The 18162-nt window shown below is 47.7% G+C and overlaps 1 protein-coding gene and 1 long non-coding RNA gene across 3 annotated transcripts in view; one reads left to right on the forward strand and one right to left on the reverse strand.

Moving 5' to 3' along the window:
- The window catches only part of LOC123575837, a 46216-nt gene that overhangs the window by 21880 nt on the left and 6174 nt on the right, over positions 1-18162 (forward strand). The gene's annotated exons all lie outside the window — the stretch shown is intronic.
- Positions 15143-18162, reverse strand: part of STAC (SH3 and cysteine rich domain) — a 139953-nt gene continuing 136933 nt past the window's right edge. For both annotated transcript variants that reach the window (XM_045436636.1, XM_045436635.1), the window contains exon 11: positions 15143-16914. In XM_045436636.1, coding sequence (XP_045292592.1) covers positions 16816-16914 — 99 coding nt within the window. In that variant the 3' untranslated portion in view covers positions 15143-16815. The remainder of the gene's footprint in view (positions 16915-18162) is intronic.

The raw sequence follows: 18162 nt of genomic DNA on the forward strand, positions 1-18162 counted from the left end.
AGTCCTCCTCTGTTGATTAGTTTCATGTTAGAGCAGCTCTCATTGTTCCGTTGACCCCACCAAGAATCTTGCTGTCGTCATTCTGGGTCCTCTTCTCTGGGACATCTGTATTTTTTCTCCCTTGTCTCCATGATTTTGGACCTGGCCCCTTCTCTCTTTATAAAAGCCATCAAAGCATCGTGGACGTTTTTCTCCCTATGGAAGTTTATTTCTGTCTTTGAAGACCTCCCGGGGTCCTTCCCCGCTTTACTTTGGCCGATGTTCCCAGTTTCCCCTCCTCCCTTCCGTGTTGTGTCTCTTTCCCATTCGGTCTCTGTTCTGTGTGTTTTATGCTTGATCACTTCTGTTTTACTACTGAGGTGGCGGGGGTAGGGTCCCTGGCAGCCCCTAGTGGCAGATGGCAGGGATTGGGGCTGGCAAAGGGGCTGACGGTTCACTGTTGGGCCAGCAGTCGGAAGGGATGAGCGTGCGATTTGAAGCCCGAGTGGCACGGTCACACCCGTGTGCGTGTGTGCTATGCAGCAGAAGACGGCCGAAGAGTTAGTAAGGGAAACAAAAAAGAAAACTTTGGATAGTCAAAGGGAAGAACAAAGGAAAATATCAGGGGCTTTAAAGAGGCCTAGAAGGAGAACGACAGGGGAACGTTTTCTGTGGGAAGCGTTGAAACCCATCTCTCAAGAAAAAAAAAAAAAAAAAGAACCTGGAGGTACAGAAGCCAGATTACACGGAGTTCCGGGAAAAAATGAGTAAGGAGTGAAACTCAGGCTCTGGCGTCAGACCGTCTGGGTCCACATCTCAGCATCACCACATAGCAGCTAAGTGACAAAGGACAATCTCCTTGTTTCTCAGGTTGGTCACCTGTGAAATAGGGATAGTAAGAGTGCCTGTATTCTGGGACTGTTGTGAGGATTCAGTGAGACAATGTGTGTGTCTCACTCAGGGTTCAATCAGAGAAACAGAACTACTCTAAGTAATAGAGAAAACAAACCTTCGAAGGATTGGACTCTGCATTGTAGAAACTGACAACTAGGCTGGGCTGTTCCTTCGTCTAGCGCCGAGGCTATAGTAGCATTAGATTAACCAGCTTGGCAGTAAGGTAAGAAAACCAAGTGCAGTCGAGAGTACAGACAAACTGGCACCCACGAAGATGAACTGACACCCGCCTGCAAACTGCATGCCGTGCCTGACATGCAGGGGGAGCCCGCACCCTCCCCTGAGATCCCATACTTGCACACGGGGAAGTCGCGGGAGGACACAGAGCAGGTGCGGGAGTGACAGGGACAATGTGAGCCAGCTGCCATAGTGCCTCCTGCCTTATCCTGACCTCAGAGCGTACAAAATGTGGAGGCTGATTTCCTCCCACTTTTCAAGTCTTGAGCAGAATCTTTCCTGTGGTTTGCCCTGACATGGAGCCATTCAGGGAAGGGAATTCTGGGAGATGTGACTCCAGCTTGTGACTCTATGTTGTTACAGAGCCAAGCCGACAAAGCCAGCGTGACATGTGAAAGGGTGGGCATAGAGTAAATGATAATACACTTTAACTGTTGGTGTTGTTGATTCGTGGAAGAGGTAGACAGTCTTTGAGAAAAGCAGTAATGGGACAAAGGGTGGGCCTCCCCAAGCGTCCACTGGAGGTGCATGTTGGAGGTGGACGTGGTCACTGTGGGAGGTGGAAATCGTCCTGCTTCTTCCTGTCATAGTTGTTGACACGGTCTTAAGCAGCCAGGTTGGACCTCAGTCCTCTGACATCTGCCTATCAGAGCACTCTTGCCTTCTCTGTGTGCAAAATCCTCCCCCCTCCTAGAACCTCTTGAGCTCTATTTTCCTCCTGAGAAGAGGCAAATGGTAGCTCAAAATGGGAACTTTGGGTTTTCCATGAGAGGTGCCACAACCACCCACCTCTGGAGTTCTGGCTTATCTTCTTGTGCTGACATCCCCGACTCAGAATCTTTTTTTTAAAAACATCTATTCATTTTTGAGAGACAGAGTGTGAGAGGCAGAGAGAGTGGGAGGTAGAACCCGGAGCAGGCTCCAGGCTCTGAGCTGTCGGTACAGAGCCCGACACAAGGCTCGAACCCACGGAACGCGAGATCACGACCTGAGCCGAAGTCGGACGCTTAACCGACTGAGCCACCCAGGCGCCCCACTGACTCAGACTCTTTACCCAATTAGGGCACCGCCTGCCTCCACATTGTGTGGCCGCTGTGTCCCATAACCTTCCCAGCCACGGTAGAGAAAGGTAAGCTGGTTTTCTCCAAGAATCCACAACCAGGGTCTTTGGGGATCCCTGCTGACACTCCGCGTTCCCATGAACACTGGTCTTCACAGATAAACTAAAAAGCGTACACGAGGGGTGAAGAATCTGTAATGAGCCCTCTGATTCATCCCTCCATGCCTCCGTTTATTTGTATGGAAGATAAGGTTGTCAGCCACCTTCCTCAAAAGGATATTTTGAGGTTTCACATCGGAGAGTTGACATTTATTAACCAGGGTCATATGAACGCCCTGATTTAATCTCTGGAAAAATGCTTGGAGTGTTTCAGACATAGGGACCATATAAGCATAAAAAATTTTGCCCATAGCTCTTGAAGGAGGCGGTGGTCAGTTAACAGGGCTGTGGGCTACTGTTTGGTGTGCTCGGGGAGAATCGGAGATCAGTGTATACTATGCTGGTTTATTAACTATTAACTATTCGCCCACCGAACAAAGATGTTCTGAAAATATTTGTCTTGTAATAGAAGGAGGATCTTTTTAGTCAACAGGTTACAATAGGGCAACAGCCTCTCACTGGAGAGATACCACTCTCAGGGGACAACGGCAAAAACTGGAAGCTTCCACATGCCGGTCGCTATGCTACAAGCCTTTCAAATCAATTTCTCCCTTCACCCCTTCCACAATTCTTCCCGGTAGGTATTATTATCTCTCAGGCTCAGAAAGATTAAGGAATTTGCCCACAAGCTAGGAAGGAACTAAGTCAGGGCTCCGACTTAGACTTAAGTGGTTTGCATGAAAAAAGATCCATGGGGCCTAGATGGCTCAGTTGGTTAAGTGTCTGACTCTTGACCTCAGCTCAGGTCATGATCTCATGGTCTGTGGTATCGAGCCCCACACTGGGCTTCTCGCTGACAGTGTGGAGCCTGCTTGGGATTCTCTCTCTCTGCCCCTCCCCCCACACTCTCTCTCTCTCATCAATCAATCAATCAGTCAATCAATCCGTGCTCTTCTCACTATATTATCCAACACTAATAGTTGTCTTCTAGGTCAACAGCTATCCTCTTAGGCATTTACTATTTATGTTCTTATGTGATAATGTGGCAATACAGGAAAAGATAGAACTCTTTTAAGGACTATAGGTATTATATTTTAGAGCAAACGGTTAGATTAATAGCATACCTAGGCTTCAAAGAGCAAAGATGTCACTATTTTTGTGCCTTTGTGAAACAGATTATACTCCTTGGAAGAAAGTTTGTGTTAATGGCAATTCATGTGACGGGGAGGCCAAATACATCCAGTTCTGGTAAGGAAGTTCCTGGGAGCTGAATCATACAAATGTTCAAAAGAAACCAGGAGCATTACTTAAAAAACAAAACAAAACAAAACAAAACAAAAAGCCTACTAGTGCGGTAACATCATGGTGTTTCAGACCATCCCATTTCTGCTGTCTGGTCGCGAGTGTCATTTCTATTTCTCCGAGAGCAAGCCATCACCAAGAATCGCTCCCCGTTTCTTGTCTGTGGTGCGTTGGAAAGAGGACTTTCCAAAAGTCATCTGTTTGGTGTAATTATCCAGATCTCAGATCGGAACCCCAGTGAAAATCCTTTTGGGTTCAGCACGAAAGGAGGACATTAATAAACAAATGAGCATCATATATTTCACTCGCATCGATGGTCAGCTGAAGAGCTGACATGGGGAAACTTTCAAGAAGATGCCCTGGAAACAGGGGAGAGAAATCCTAGTTGGCTTGGCTGTGTTGCACAGATCGAGGGTGTAGGAAGTGTCCTTTTCAGACGTGGAGGAGGAAGCTCTGTCCCCTCGGGCTGGTGCCGGGCCACGACCTGGAGGGGAGACACCCCCCAGAGCTGTTCTCATGTGTTCTAACTGGAGGCTTTCCTTGGTAACTAAAGATTGTCTTTTTGTTACTTATTTATTATTTTATTGTTATTATTATTTTTCACGTTTATTTCTTTATTTGGAGAGAGAGAGAGAGAGAGAGAGAGAGAGAGAGAGTGGGGGAGGGGCGGAGAGAGAGGATCTCAAGCAGGGTCCCAGCTGCCAGCACAGAGCGGGACATGGAAACCGCGAGATCATGACCTGAGCTGGAACCAAGAGTCTGACACTTAACTGACTGAGCCACCCAGGCGCCCCTTTATTATTTACAATTCTAAGGGTCGTCCAAGTCTTTGGACAGAGAGTAGGTGTCGTCAGAAAGAAGACCTTTTACCCTGCTGAGCATTTGGAGGTGCAAAGGGAAGGACAGAGTGGGGCTCTGGGGTGGGGGCAAGGCAGAAGGAAGCAGAAGGAGGAGAGGAGGGTGGGGGTGAGGGGACAGGGAGTTGATGGAGTGTCACGTGCCAGGACCCCTCTCTATGTCTCCTGCTGACATCATCATGTCAAGCGTAGGAATCTCAGCCCGTGATTTATGGGAGTGGATTTCTTGTAAACACTGGTGACAAGACTGAGTTTAGCATCCCGCCTGAGGTAGGAACAGAAACAGCTTTTGCGAGAGAATAGGAACAGGGAGAGGCAGAGGGGGGTCCAGAAGAAACACAGGACTTGGGGAATTTCTGGAGACTGTGATAGAGGCTCAGTTGAGTAAATTAATTTGAGCTCAGAGTTTGTTAAGTGGTGATTAAAACGCAATAACCAGGACCGGCTGCATCATTTTTCATTAAAAATATTTCCTTTTATTTTTTCAGCTTATTGAGGTACAAATGGCCAAATTATAAGACATTTACAGTGTATGTCATCGTGATTCGATTAATGTATGCAGTGTGAAATGATTCTCCCTATCTAGTTAATTAATCATCGATCACCTCACATATTCATTTTTTTTCTCTCTCCCTCCCTCCCTCCCTCCCTCCCTTCCTTCCTTCCCTCTTTCCTGTCTTGCCTTTCTTTTATTTTGGTGAAAACATTTAAGTTCTCCTCCCTTAGAGAATTTCAAATATACAATACAGAGTTAGCAGCTGTGGTCATCGTGATATACATTAGGTCTTAGAGCTGAAAGTTTGTACCCTTCTCAAACCTTTCCGTATTTCCCACACCCCTCTGCCCCTGGCAACCACTTTTCTGCTCTATTTCTATGAGTTTGGTTGGATATTTAAGTTTCCACGTATAAGTGACACCATGGAGTATGTGTCTTTCTCTGTCTGGCTTATTTCTCTTAGCCGAATGCCATCAAGATCCATCAATGCTTCAAATGGCAGGATTTCCTTCTTTTTTATTGCTGAATAATACGGCTGAAAAATACACACACACACACACACACACAGGAATGTTATTGGAATATTGGAATTATATGTATATAATACATATACACAGAGGTATCTATATATACCATATCTTCTTTACTCATTCATTCATTCAGTTCATCCATTGATAGACATCTGGGTTCTTTCCATGTCTTAGCTGTTGTGAATAATGCCGTAATGAACATGGGGCTGCAGACATTTCTTCGATATCCTGTTTTCATTTCCTTTGGATATATGCCCAGAAGTGGGGCTGCTGGATCAGATGGTAGTTCTACTTTTAATTTTTTGATGTACCTCCACACTATTATCCACTGTGGAAATTCCATAATGGAGGCTATAGACTTTTCTGGCCCATGGATTTGAGACTCCCAAGGAACCCTCTATAGATTTCAGAGGTTGAAAAAACTCCAGAGAGCACCTCTGCTTTGGAGACAAATTGAGTTTCATCCAAAAAGCAGTTACTGAATGTTCGCCATACGTAGAGAACCGTGCCGGGTGCAAAGAAAATAGAGATTTACCTGGACATTTCACATCGTGTGTTGCTAAAACCGTGAGAGAAAGCAGTCCCTTCCCCTCAGCTGCTTATAATCTAGTAAGCGAGAGGGACAGGTGAGCATCTAGTTTACAAAGCAGAGGAAGTAGGAAGTCCTGGGGGGTGTAGACAGCCAGAGAGCGATCTGTTAAACGGGTAGTAGGTGCAGGGAGGTGATTCTCGCCGCGCGTATGATGTGTATTTACAGATACGTTTTACTGAGTACTTGCCTATGAACTATGACCTGTGCTAAGATCTTTCTATTTAATTCTCCAAACGGCCTCGTGGATGGGCATTATTTGATATTTATTTTACAGCTGAGGAAACGGGCTGGAAGTTCACACACCTGGCAAGAGCCGAGCCAGACTGGAACACAGCTGGTCTGAGGACAGAGCCCACGCCCGTCCCTCCGCCACATGGGGCTGGGACAGTTGGTGGGAACACCTGGGTAGAAGGCTCACCGTTTCTCCTTCGGGGTTCTAATGCGAGTCTCACAGTTGATCTAAGACACAGACTTGTTCAGTAGGCTTTGCTTTTAACCTCCCTCGTAACTCGAGACTGCAGAGTCCTAACATTCTTTCCCCTCGTGTCCCCACAACCTGAGTTGTCTCTGAAGGCGGTGGAGAGGGAGGGCAGTAAAAGGGGCCCGTGTGGAGGCAGCCCTGTCCAGCAGGTGTTCTTGGAGTTGATTCTCCGGGTGGGGGGGTGGGTGATGGACCTGCCACATCACACCCCTTGTGACTGGGGCTGCAGCTGAGTTCCCGGCCAAGGGAGGGGACAAAACCAAAGCTCTCATCCAGGTTTTGCATTTAATATCTATTTGGGTGGGCTTTGCTGACTGATCCAACCTGCTATCGGCAGAGGCCGTGGCCATCCAGTCAAACACCCAGATGTGCTAAGAGGTGGCGCTGTGCTGGTCACGACGGAGGGGCTGCGGATTGATGTCCTTACTCCATGGCGCCCTGAACTGCCCTCAAGGAATATACAGGCGATTTACTGCAATGAATCTGAAAAGTCACCAGCCGTCAGGAAAGAAGTGACAGACGCCAGTCGAGTGAGTCTGGTCGGGGCTGTGCAGTTTCAGAAGCACTGAGGTTGGTCTGGGGCCATCGGAGAAGAAGACTCCACCGAAGGGGTCGCTCCCGCTTCTGTCGACCTCGGGGAGCCCCCGGAGGGCTTTGAGCAGGGCAGCGGCAGGATCAAAGTGGTGCTTTTGGAAGATGATTCTGGCTTTGAGGTTGACTCTGAAGGAGAACCACCACCAAAAAAGGCTTTGCAACGGTGGGGGAGCCGTCAGCACACGGTGCCAGGATGAGGCTGCCAAGCAGGCTGGCTAAACTCGCTGTGCTGCTGCGGGCCCCTCGTCCTTGCCCTATATGGCTACGGACTGCCACTGGGCACGGGCCTCCTTTGTTTCTAGCCTGCCCTCTCTCTCGCTCCCAGGAGCGTCTTCCCTTCCACGCCAGCTCTCCCAGTGCCAGTTCTGTTTCCACCCCACCCCCTACAGGATATTGATCTCACCCAGATTTTATGATGTCTCATAAACCTCTTGGGTTTTTTCATCTGTCTGACTCACCCCAATCATGCTATATTCTCCTAGCACAATTAGACATCTCCTTTCCCCTGTGCTTTATAAATTACTTATCACTGCATTCAGGCATCCGTCTTGAAATATAAAGTGCATTGGAAAAACAAATGACAGCCAGGGGTGGAGTGCCCATCATCTAACCGTCTCCTTGTGATTGCACTCACCTTTGACTGATCCCATTACCTCCTTAGCGCTCAAAGCCAGAGGTCACCGAGACCACAACTCCCCTCCGGGAGAAACTGAAATGGGGAGGGGGAAAAGCCTTTACTTTCATCTCCTGAGGCTATGAGATTTTCCAGATACGAGACTTAAGGAGGCTGGATTTTTTTCTGTAGGGACTGATGAGTCTTGGGTGGTGGTGGTGATGGGGACAGTGGAGGACGACGTGATTAAAGCGAGAAAGAAAAGAGAGGTCCAGGGGAGACACCCTCTAGGGCAGCGACACTTTGCTTCATGTGTAAAAAACGAGTAAGGCATAGCTTTGAAACCAATGAACTGAATCAAAGAACGTACAGCCGCTTAAATCCGTAGCACAGCACAGTGCACAACCTGAACGTGTGTGCATGTGTGCACCCTACGCACCCTTGGATTGCAGTCTTACTGGCCAATCTAAGGCACCTTTCTTACTTTTCTCATCCTCAGGGGCTAGTTTGGTCTATTACTACCCAGGAAAGGAACTGATAGCTTCCCACGCTGGTTACATATTAATACCTTGCTATTGCATTTTCCTGGTCTCTTTGGTTAGCTTTTCCTGAGTTTTGGGGAGCTCTTTGCTCCTAATCTGTGTTGGCAGGCTCTGGTCCTCCTTGGCAATGTTCTTAAAGACATTCAGGCAACAAGGACGTTGGGTTAGACTTCCGCAATCATCTCTCCCCCTTCCCGAATGGCAGTGTGAGGCCGTATGTTTCCTTTTGGTGCTGAAATGACCACAAATGTAGTGCTTAAACCATACAAAGTTTTATCATCTGTTGCAGTTGTGGAGGTCAAAAGTCCTAAATGGGTCTCACCGGAGTAGAGCCCAGGGCTGTCTCTTCTAAGGTTCAAGGAAGCTCTGTGGGGGTCCAGCTTGCAGGCTCCCAGAGCAAAAGTAAAACCCTGCAGATACCAGGATCTACCCTTTCTAAACGTCAGGTTAGTATCCACCTGTTGTTACGTCGGCTCCTTCCTGAGGGTCTCACACTCCTGGGGCTTGTAAAGAATTTCGTCCTTCTGCCAACACAGATCTCTGCCACAGAGTTCGGAGAAATATCGTCCGCAAGGTCTTGCTTCTTTGCTAGTTGATTCTTCAGTGGCTGGTGCTGTTCCATCTTGAACCCTACACAATGCACGAACCGGAATCTCTTCTGAGTCCAGCTGTCTTCCTGGGCCTTCCCCCACTGGCCAAGTCCTGGCACCCTCACTGTCCCAACGCCCTTTGCACAGAATAAATGATACTCCTCTGATGGCTGACCCTCCTGGGTGCAAGTAACATTTCTTGGTCCCCAAAGCCCACGGGTTTCATTATTTCCAGCACTGGCTCAAGAAGATTTGTCTTGCACTGCTTCATTGCGTTGAATTTTATGGTTTTATTTTTATTTTTATTTTTTTTTCAACATTTATTTATTTTTGGGACAGAGAGAGACAGAGCATGAACGGGGGAGGGGCAGAGAGAGAGGGAGACACAGAATCGGAAACAGGCTCCAGGCTCCGAGCCATCAGCCCAGAGCCCGACGCGGGGCTCGAACTCACGGACCGTGAGATCGTGACCTGGCTGAAGTCGGACGCTTAACCGACTGCGCCACCCAGGCGCCCCGAATTTTATGGTTTTAATATCACATGCCTATAAGAGTCACAGATTCTGTAAAACGGATTTCTGAATACTTAAGATTTTAACTCCGTCCCCCCCCCCCCCCCCCCCCCGCGATGGAAAGAGTTAAAAGAAACTTCTGCAGTCCTGGGATGAGACGTTTCGTGATCTCTCTATAGCAGGAAGACTCTTGGGGGGCTCATCATGAATAGGGTGAGGAATCTGGCCCAAATCACACGTTGTCTGTTTTTAAAAAACTCCCAGGTCCCCCCTGTTGTGAAGATGTCTCTACTGTGTTTCCATTTTGATGACGTTTTAAACTCTTGTTATTCTCTGAATCACTTTTGCTGGGGCCCTAGACATCGAGGGAGCACTCTGGTGGAGACATACTAACAAGATAGGAAGAATGATCTCGCCTTTACAAAATCTAGCTTCACCTGAGAAAATTAATAAAAGGAAATCTTGCCTAGCACGGTGTCAGGAGGTCGTCAGGGAAGGCGGTCATCCCTGCGTGGCGTCAACGGCAGAGCCGCATCTTGCAGCTGGATGCTACCGATCTCCCAGCAGAAGGAAGGGAGGAAGGCTTCCTTTTCCCCCCGGTAACAGCTCAACCAATGGGAGACAGGCACGACGACAGCCGGCCAATGAAAAGCCACTATACTTCAAACTCCCGGTGTCCTCCAATGGACTTCTTGTTTATAACAGCCTCCCCTCCTCCTTTCCTCTACAGAAAGAGGGGTCCTCCCCTGGGTTCCACCGACTTCCTATGGTGTTGCCGTAACTTGCTTGGGTGGGGTTGCGATTCTCTGCTCTTCGCGAATATGCCCACTTGTGATGGCAAAATAACCGGCAGTTTTATTTTTTACGGTTAACACAGCTCGTCTCCACAAAATCTCCTCCCCTCCCTAAATTCTAGTGAGACTGCCCTGCTTCAGGTGTTGGTATATTCCAAAAGAGAGAGCTGAAAAGTTGCATTACTACCACTCTCAGTCTAAAATCACATTTTTGGCCTGACAGGTTTCAGTTTTTGTAGACCCTGTTCCTAATGAAATTAGCCTATTTCCAGCATATTCTTTAAAGATTTTGTTTTAATATTGATTAGAGAGAGAGAGAGGGAGACACAGAATCCGAAGCAGGCTCCGGGCTCCGAGCTGTCGGCACAGAGCTCGACGGGGGCCTCGAACTCACGGACGGCGAGATCGTGACCTGAGCGGAAGTCGGACGCCTCACCGACTGAGCCACCCAGGCGCCCCCGGCATATTCTTGTGGTTCATGGTTCTTGTAGCACTAATAATCCCTTTTCAGTGTTACTTGTTTGATGACAATGATTCCCAGTGGACTCCAGCGAGCATTTGTTGATTAGACTGCAAAAATGCCAACCATGTAATGACCAAAGAAACATCCATGTTTGAAAACAGCAGCTTGTGATCCACCACGTTTGGATTTAGACTCTTAGGTACAAATACATTTCATCAGCTTGTGATATGATTTCCATCCTTACCAGTCTCGTGGGTGGGACGCGTTGGAGCCGTGGGGAGGTCCCTACCCAACAGCGATTGCATTTCACTGTAATTTTTCTCCCTCAAAACTCCCTGTCCCAGTACTAAAGTTTTCAGGGAATATTTTTGGAATCTCTTCACTTTCAAGTGATTCCTTTACAGTTTCCTCCAGGGAATTAAAGAGAACGTTTACTTAGGAAATGCTTTTAGTGATTCCTCCTAAATGTAGAAGGGGGAAGTTGTGGCAAAGAGCACTTCCTCCCTCCAAGGCCCGGCACCAAGCAAGCAACTGGAGACCCTTGCGGGCTGTCTCTTATTTCAGTCCACTGTTGCTGATTCTTGACTTCCTTTGTCTTTGAGAGAGACACATGGGTGCCTATCTCATAGATACACATTCAACTTTACATCCTGCAGACATGGCTTTTCTTTTTTTACCAGCATCCACTGGACATTTCTAAAGATTACTCATATATTAGAGCACAAAATAAAATGCCAATTAATTCGCCAAAGCAGAAACCCTATGGATATTTTTTGACCACAACGCACAATGGTTTTAATGACACACACAAGCTACACACACACACACACACACACACACACACAAGCTAAGAGAAAATCAAAACTGTAATTACAGAGTATTAGAAATGAATGAAAATGGGAACACTTCCATATGGTCAAAGCTGAACTCAGAGGAAAAGTCATAACCTTGGATGATTTCTTTTTACCTTAGTAAGAATGAAAGTAAATAAACTAAGCAAATGGTTTTCAAGCAGCTGGTTTAAAAGGAGAAGATAGAAAAGAAAGATATTGTCATGTACAAAAACAGTCAGAGTCAGGTGTAACCTGAGAACCTGAGTTAATGAGGTCAGTGGAGAAAATCTAAAGATGACCCACCATTTTTCTTGGAAATAGGTACTCTACTTTTCCAGGTGTATTTTCAGGATTTCAGCACATCCTGAGTTCCATGAAGACATGGAAGAAGTTCAATAGCTATTTCAACTTGCTGGTGCGATGATAAAAAAAAAAGTCTGCTACTTTTTTATTTTTAAAAAAGAACTCTAAAATACATTGCTATTATCTTGTTAATATTTCGAGGTACAGTTAAATTTCTATTGCCCAGGGGAAGAATGAGGACTCTTTAAAACTCCTTACTGGAAGCTAAGAAAAACAACAACAACATGTTCTAAGGGTCAAAAACACCAGGTGTTCTACAAAACACACAACAGAATAGCAACTGGGCAAAATCTAAGAGACAGTTACAGGATATCTTTAAACCAGTTTTTTTTTTTTTTTGGTCCAAGTTGTTTGTAAGGATTTTTGTTTTGTGCTAAATCTGTGGAACACACCTGCTCACTCGGTTTCCTGGGGAGACTATTTTGGGCAGTGCTGAACTTTCTTTTATTCCCAGATTTATACCAGCCTACGCCCGGATGGTCAGTCAGTCTTTGCTAAAGCTATTGGCCATGAGGAAGCTACTCTTCTTTTGAGTTTTTCACCCCTTGGGGACACAGATCCCACTTTCTCCTACTCCCTACAAACTGATTCCAAAACTTCCATTTTTACTATGATTATGCATTTTTGTCCTTTTCAGTACTTCATAGGTATTTTCTTGAGATGTAGGAAGAGAGGGGGTATTAGGTGGACCCAATATTACATGAGAATTCACTACCATAGCATTTTCCAAACTATGTGCCTTGGAATAGCCTAGTTGATCCTAATAGGTGTTCAGTAGATCTAAATCCCCTTTTATAGATTTACTGTCAAAATTAGGCAATTAAAGGCTCTGAGAAGTCCTGAGAAAAGAAGCCTGGTTTATCTTATTTAAATCTACACTATTTGAGCACAAAATTCTTATTTATTTATTTATTTATTTATTTATTTAATTTTTTTATTTTTGAGGCAGAGAGAGACAGCATGAACGGGGGAGGGGCAGAGAAAGAGGGAGACACAGAATCGGAAGCAGGCTCCAGGTTCTGAGCCATCAGCCCAGAGCCTGACGCGGGGCTTGAACTCACGGACCGCGAGATCGTGACCTGAGCTGAGGTCGGATGCTTCACCGACTGAGCCACCCAGGCGCCCCGAGCACAGGATTCTTTTTCACAGCCGCCTGGGCCTGGCTCTAGGCTGGGGCCAACTAGTAAGTTTCCTTCCCGACTGCCTTTTCCTTGGGACAGCCAGGGACCTTAGACTGGCTTTTGGAGATCTGTGTTTTTTATTTTTGTTTTTTGTTTTTGTGTGTGTTTTTACCTTTTACAATACTTAACACCAGGCTATTTATATGTACTGTCATCTTTCCACTGATTTTGGTTTCCTCCCTTTAAAAACAAAGAACGACAACAACAAAAGAGGTTAGAGGGGGAGAGAGCCAAAGCATAAGAGACTCTTAAAAACTGAGAACAAACTGAGGGTTGATGGGGGGTGGGAAGGAAGGGAGGGTGGGTGATGGGCATTGAGGAGGGCACCTTTTGGGATGAGCACTGGGTGTTGTATGGAAGCCAATTTGACAATAAATTTCATATATTAAAAAGAAAAACAAAGAACACTAACTCTGATAATTAGTACCGTCTCACTAGTTGCTTTAAATATGTAACCCAGATGCTGGACTCTTATTCTCGATGGGAGTTGTGTGTGTGTGTGTGTGTGTGTGTGTGTGTGTTTAGAGCTGAGGAGGAAGGTGGTCTATGAAATCAACCCTACTCGTAGTCACTTGGACATCTACACGGGGCTCTCCTTGCAGCCCACGGCCCACACTAAAGGTGTCTCAGTTGTGCTAGCGATGGGGTTAAAAATGTTGTATTCTTTTTTTTTTTTTTTTAATTTTTTTTCAACGTTTATTTATTTTTGGGACAGAGAGAGACAGAGCATGAACGGGGGAGGGGCAGAGAGAGAGGGAGACACAGAACCGGAAACAGGCTCCAGGCTCTGAGCCATCAGCCCAGAGCCCGACGTGGGGCTCGAACTCACGGACTGCGAGATCGTGACCTGGCTGAAGTCGGACGCTTAACCGACTGCGCCACCCAGGCGCCCCAAAAATGTTGTATTCTTTACCTCCAGGAGCCCTGAGGAAGATTCGACCGGTTCTTCACTTCAAATTCACCACGACAGAATCCCAGTCCTACAGCATTGGTGGTGGAGCGTAGGGCACAGCGCCAGTTAGATATGCGCCAACCCTCAGCAGGGCAGGGGGAGGAACTGAGGGGCTACAAAGCTGTTCTCTCACACTGTGAAGACGATCCCCCCGGACCCCCCCCCCCTTTGTTTTCCTTCATATCAGCATTTCTTCTCTGCCCCTGCCCCCTCTCCAGAGTCAGTCTCCTGAAGTCTTCACCTCGTCCGCATACCAAAACCGTGGCTCTTCTCCCCGCCATTTCTTGAGTCTGGGAAACCTTCAAGACTCTGGTAGGTCATAGCTATCCTTGTTCCTGCCATTTCCGTAGACAAGCAGAAGAATAATGCCGTGGTTCCTAAAATCTGTGTGTCGGGGTGTATGTGTGTGCGTGTGTGTGCGCGCGCGCACGTGTGTGAACATCTGTGACAATCTGTGCTATGAGCAACATCTATCTTTTTCTCTGATATCTGCATGACTCCAGACCTTGAAGGAACACTAGAAATCCTGCATTTGGAGGGTTAGCTGCCCACCAATACTTGATGTTTGTAAAAACTTTTGGGCCTCATTTCTAACACTGGCTCAAATTGCAAAGTCCCTGTTCCAGTTATCCATTTCTGTATAACAAAGCACTCCAAGACTTAGTGACTTAAAAACCACCAAAGCGTATTTATTTTGTTCATAAAGCTATCCCTTGGGCAGGACCAGCAGGGATGTTTGCTGTTCTGTGATGTCTGGGATCTCAGCTGTAGAAACGTGTGGTCTCGCCGCTGGGCCTCTCCCACGTGGTGGCCTCAAAGTTGAATTTCCATGGTGGCTTGGGGTTCCAAGGGTGAGTGTTCCCAGAAAGCAAGGCGGAAGCTGCAAGGACGTCTTGGCCTAGACTCAGACGTCATGCCACATCACTTCTGCTGTATTCTACTGGTCACAGAAGACCAGCCCTGATTCAGTGTGGGAGCGGGCTACACAAAGGCAAGGATATCAGGAGGCAGAGACCCCTGGGGGAACGCCTTGGGGGCAGGCTACAACAGCCTCCTTCTATTCAGCTTCCAAAGGCAAACTGATTTTTCAGTGCAAGTTAAGTTTGCCTAGGATGTGACACCGCTATACCAAAAAGCTTCAGTGGATGTTCTGCCAGAAAGAAGAGATCAGGACACATGTTTTCTATGCTCCTTCCAGCACTGTGTTGTCTTTATTAAATGGAATACAGAATTAGAGGCAGAAAGTGTTTGGACTCTGGCATTCCGTTTTAGGGAATGGCAGTCCTATTGTCCACCCTGGCGCTCAAGAGAACCCATCTTGTCTCGGCACACTCAGTTTTGCAGGTTGTACCGGAGAGGGAGGGAATTCTGGATGCTGGCTTTAAAACGACAGTAAGGCATCCAAACTACTGTGAAACCAGCAGCCACCCTCTCTCAGCTCCCAACATCATGCTGAGTAGTAACAAAAGAAATAAATGGAGACTAATGATACTAGGGTCTGGGGAACAATGCTTACATGCACAAGAGGCACCCAGTTCAGTCTTTTAAAAACCAGTTGTACTAATGCTTTTATTGCTCTGTAACAAAATGAATCGAGCTGACATTGGTTCCAAGGTCACTGTGAACTGAAGTTTAACCGTATTAATGACTAAGTAATCGGATGCAAGTTCGAATGCTAGGAGGAGGCTTGCGGAGGAAGGCATCACAGTATATTGAATGCTTGTAAACATTAGTACAAGTACAGAGTAAGAGGGACTCCCCACTTGATGTTAAATAGGCCCCAAGTTCCTCTACTTTCTGAGGGACGAAGCACTAAAGATTCTTTTCCACTTTACATCGGCTAGGGTATAATATACTGCCCTAAAGAGGAACGGATTCAGAGTTGGCTACTTTTCTCCTAAGATGCGGTTGGTTCTCCTCCAGGTTCCTGGTTCTCTACAAGCTGGGCTCCGCCTCCAAAAGGGGGTCCTATAGGATGGCCTGAGGGAAACGCTGCCCCTAGTACAGGGGACGTGGAGTGAAACAGGGCTGATCGCTGAGATTTTTTGCCCCGTTCTCTTCCTCAGGCCCATCGCCTCAGGAAAATGCTTTCATAACCCGAAGGGCTGTATATTCTTCAATAAGTAGGGCTCTTTGCCCCACCTAACCCTGCGCTTCGCCCTCTGTATTTGTCGGGCCTCGTGTCCTGCTCTGTCACCTCTGTTGGTATCTAAAGCAGCAGCAGGGACTGCCTGTCGGCCACCTTTGGGCAGATCAGGTCTCTCTCGGTGGTTGGTGCCACCAGCTCAGCCCTCACACCTCCAGGGCACCCCACGACTGACTCAGAGGACAGAAGAGACAGTACAAATGCAAAGTGAGAGGGGCTGGGAGGAGCCCTAGGATGCTGGGGGCTGGGAAGCAGGACTTCCTGATGCAGAGACTGCAAACGTGGTGACGTGGATGGGCCGGGACTGGGGACACAGGTCTGGAACCAGAATCACACTTGGCTATAGGGATCTGAGCCTTGCACAGGGCCCACACCACAAGCTGGAGCACACTCCAGCGGGCTGACTTACATCACACGGATGGGGACTGAGGTGAATCCTCAGGGACAGTTGCGGCTACTGCCCCACCGCCACGGCCACCACCACCTGCAAAGTGCTCAGCTCAGCCTCGCCCCCACCTTGGGCAGCCCGGCAATGCTGTGAGATGGGCCCTCTGTCCTGTGGCTGGGACTCCAGTCTCAGATCCGTGAGTCTTGTCTCACTGTTTCCCGGGTGGAGGGTCAGCGCGACAGCTCCTCTGTGTGGACACAGTGTGAGATGAGGCATCGCGGCGGAGCCCATCCACTGCAAAAGCAGGGGGGCCAGCAATCAGATGTTTTCTAGGACATCCAGGGGGACGAGGCCCCTCTTCTTTCCACTGAGGACTCTGATAAAGCCGTCCTGTTCTTCTTCAGAGGTCACGCAGATCTGAATGCCAAGGAAGAAAACACCAAAGGGTCAACAAGGAAGAAGCTAGAAGCTACTATGGCTTGAATCGCTGCAGACTGAGGCCAGGAGCACCAAACTGGAAAAGGGAGAGGAGTTTCAGGGAGTGGGACTGGCTCTGTAAGAAAAAGGTTGAATAAATATTAGGCAGATCCTGGCTTTGGAACTATGCCCAGGCGTCCTATGTTTTCTGAGATTCAGCTTTATGAACGAAGATCAATAAAATGGAATTAATCATACTGTGTCCCTCTGAAGAGTCACTACGAGGACAGAATGAAATAATGCTTCCTATAGAGCCTAGCGCGTGCCATGCAATGAGTCGTCAAAACGTTTTATTTTTTTTTCAACGTTTATTTATTTATTTTTTTTTTTGGGACAGAGAGAGACAGAGCATGAACAGGGGAGGGGCAGAGAGAGAGGGAGACACAGAATCGGAAACAGGCTCCAGGCTCTGAGCCATCAGCCCAGAGCCTGATGCGGGGCTCGAACTCACGGGCCGCGAGATCGTGACCTGGCTGAAGTCGGACGCTTAACCGACTGCGCCACCCAGGCGCCCCCTCAAAACGTTTTAAAGATCCAAACAAATAGCTACCATTCAGCAGGCTCTTGTCATGTGCTTGGAAATTTATATACGTCGTATCAGAAAATCCAAAGAAGCTATTCCATTCTTGGCCCCAAGCAAAGCAAAGAGATGCTAACGTCTCCCCTAGTCCACCTGTACCGGACTTAACAAGAAGGTGCTTAAAATCCATTTGGGTATTCTTGTCACTTACCACTGCCAGGCCACCGAACGGCATGAAGGGTGGGTGTGGTCAGAGGTACAGAAGAGGCTTTGAAAAAGAGCCTTTGGTGTGCTGTGAGTTCACCCAGTCGACCTGCTTCCGTGGGTGGTGGGTTATATCTTAGGTTGGATTCCCCAGAAACAGAGCCTGAGACAGGAGTCCTCGTGAAGGGACTTGTTGAGCGCGTGCTCTCGGGAGGTGGGAAGCGAGGGAAGCATGGCGGTCAGTGGAAGGAGCTGAGCAAAGGTGAGGTCTCAGCTGGAGGCGAGCCTGCGCCCGATCCCGCAGGGAGCTCTGGAGCATGAAGTGCACCACAGAGCGGTCCCACCTTGAGGCAGGGGGTCCGGTCTTCTGGGCCCTGTGTGTCAGTCGTTGGCCACTGGCTGACGTGGGCCATGAGAGATGCAACCTATCAGGCCAGGCAGCTCTTGTTCCACGAAGGGGGATT

Source organism: Leopardus geoffroyi, chromosome C2 (assembly GCF_018350155.1).
Source record: "Leopardus geoffroyi isolate Oge1 chromosome C2, O.geoffroyi_Oge1_pat1.0, whole genome shotgun sequence".
NCBI classification, from domain to species: domain Eukaryota; kingdom Metazoa; phylum Chordata; class Mammalia; order Carnivora; family Felidae; genus Leopardus; species Leopardus geoffroyi.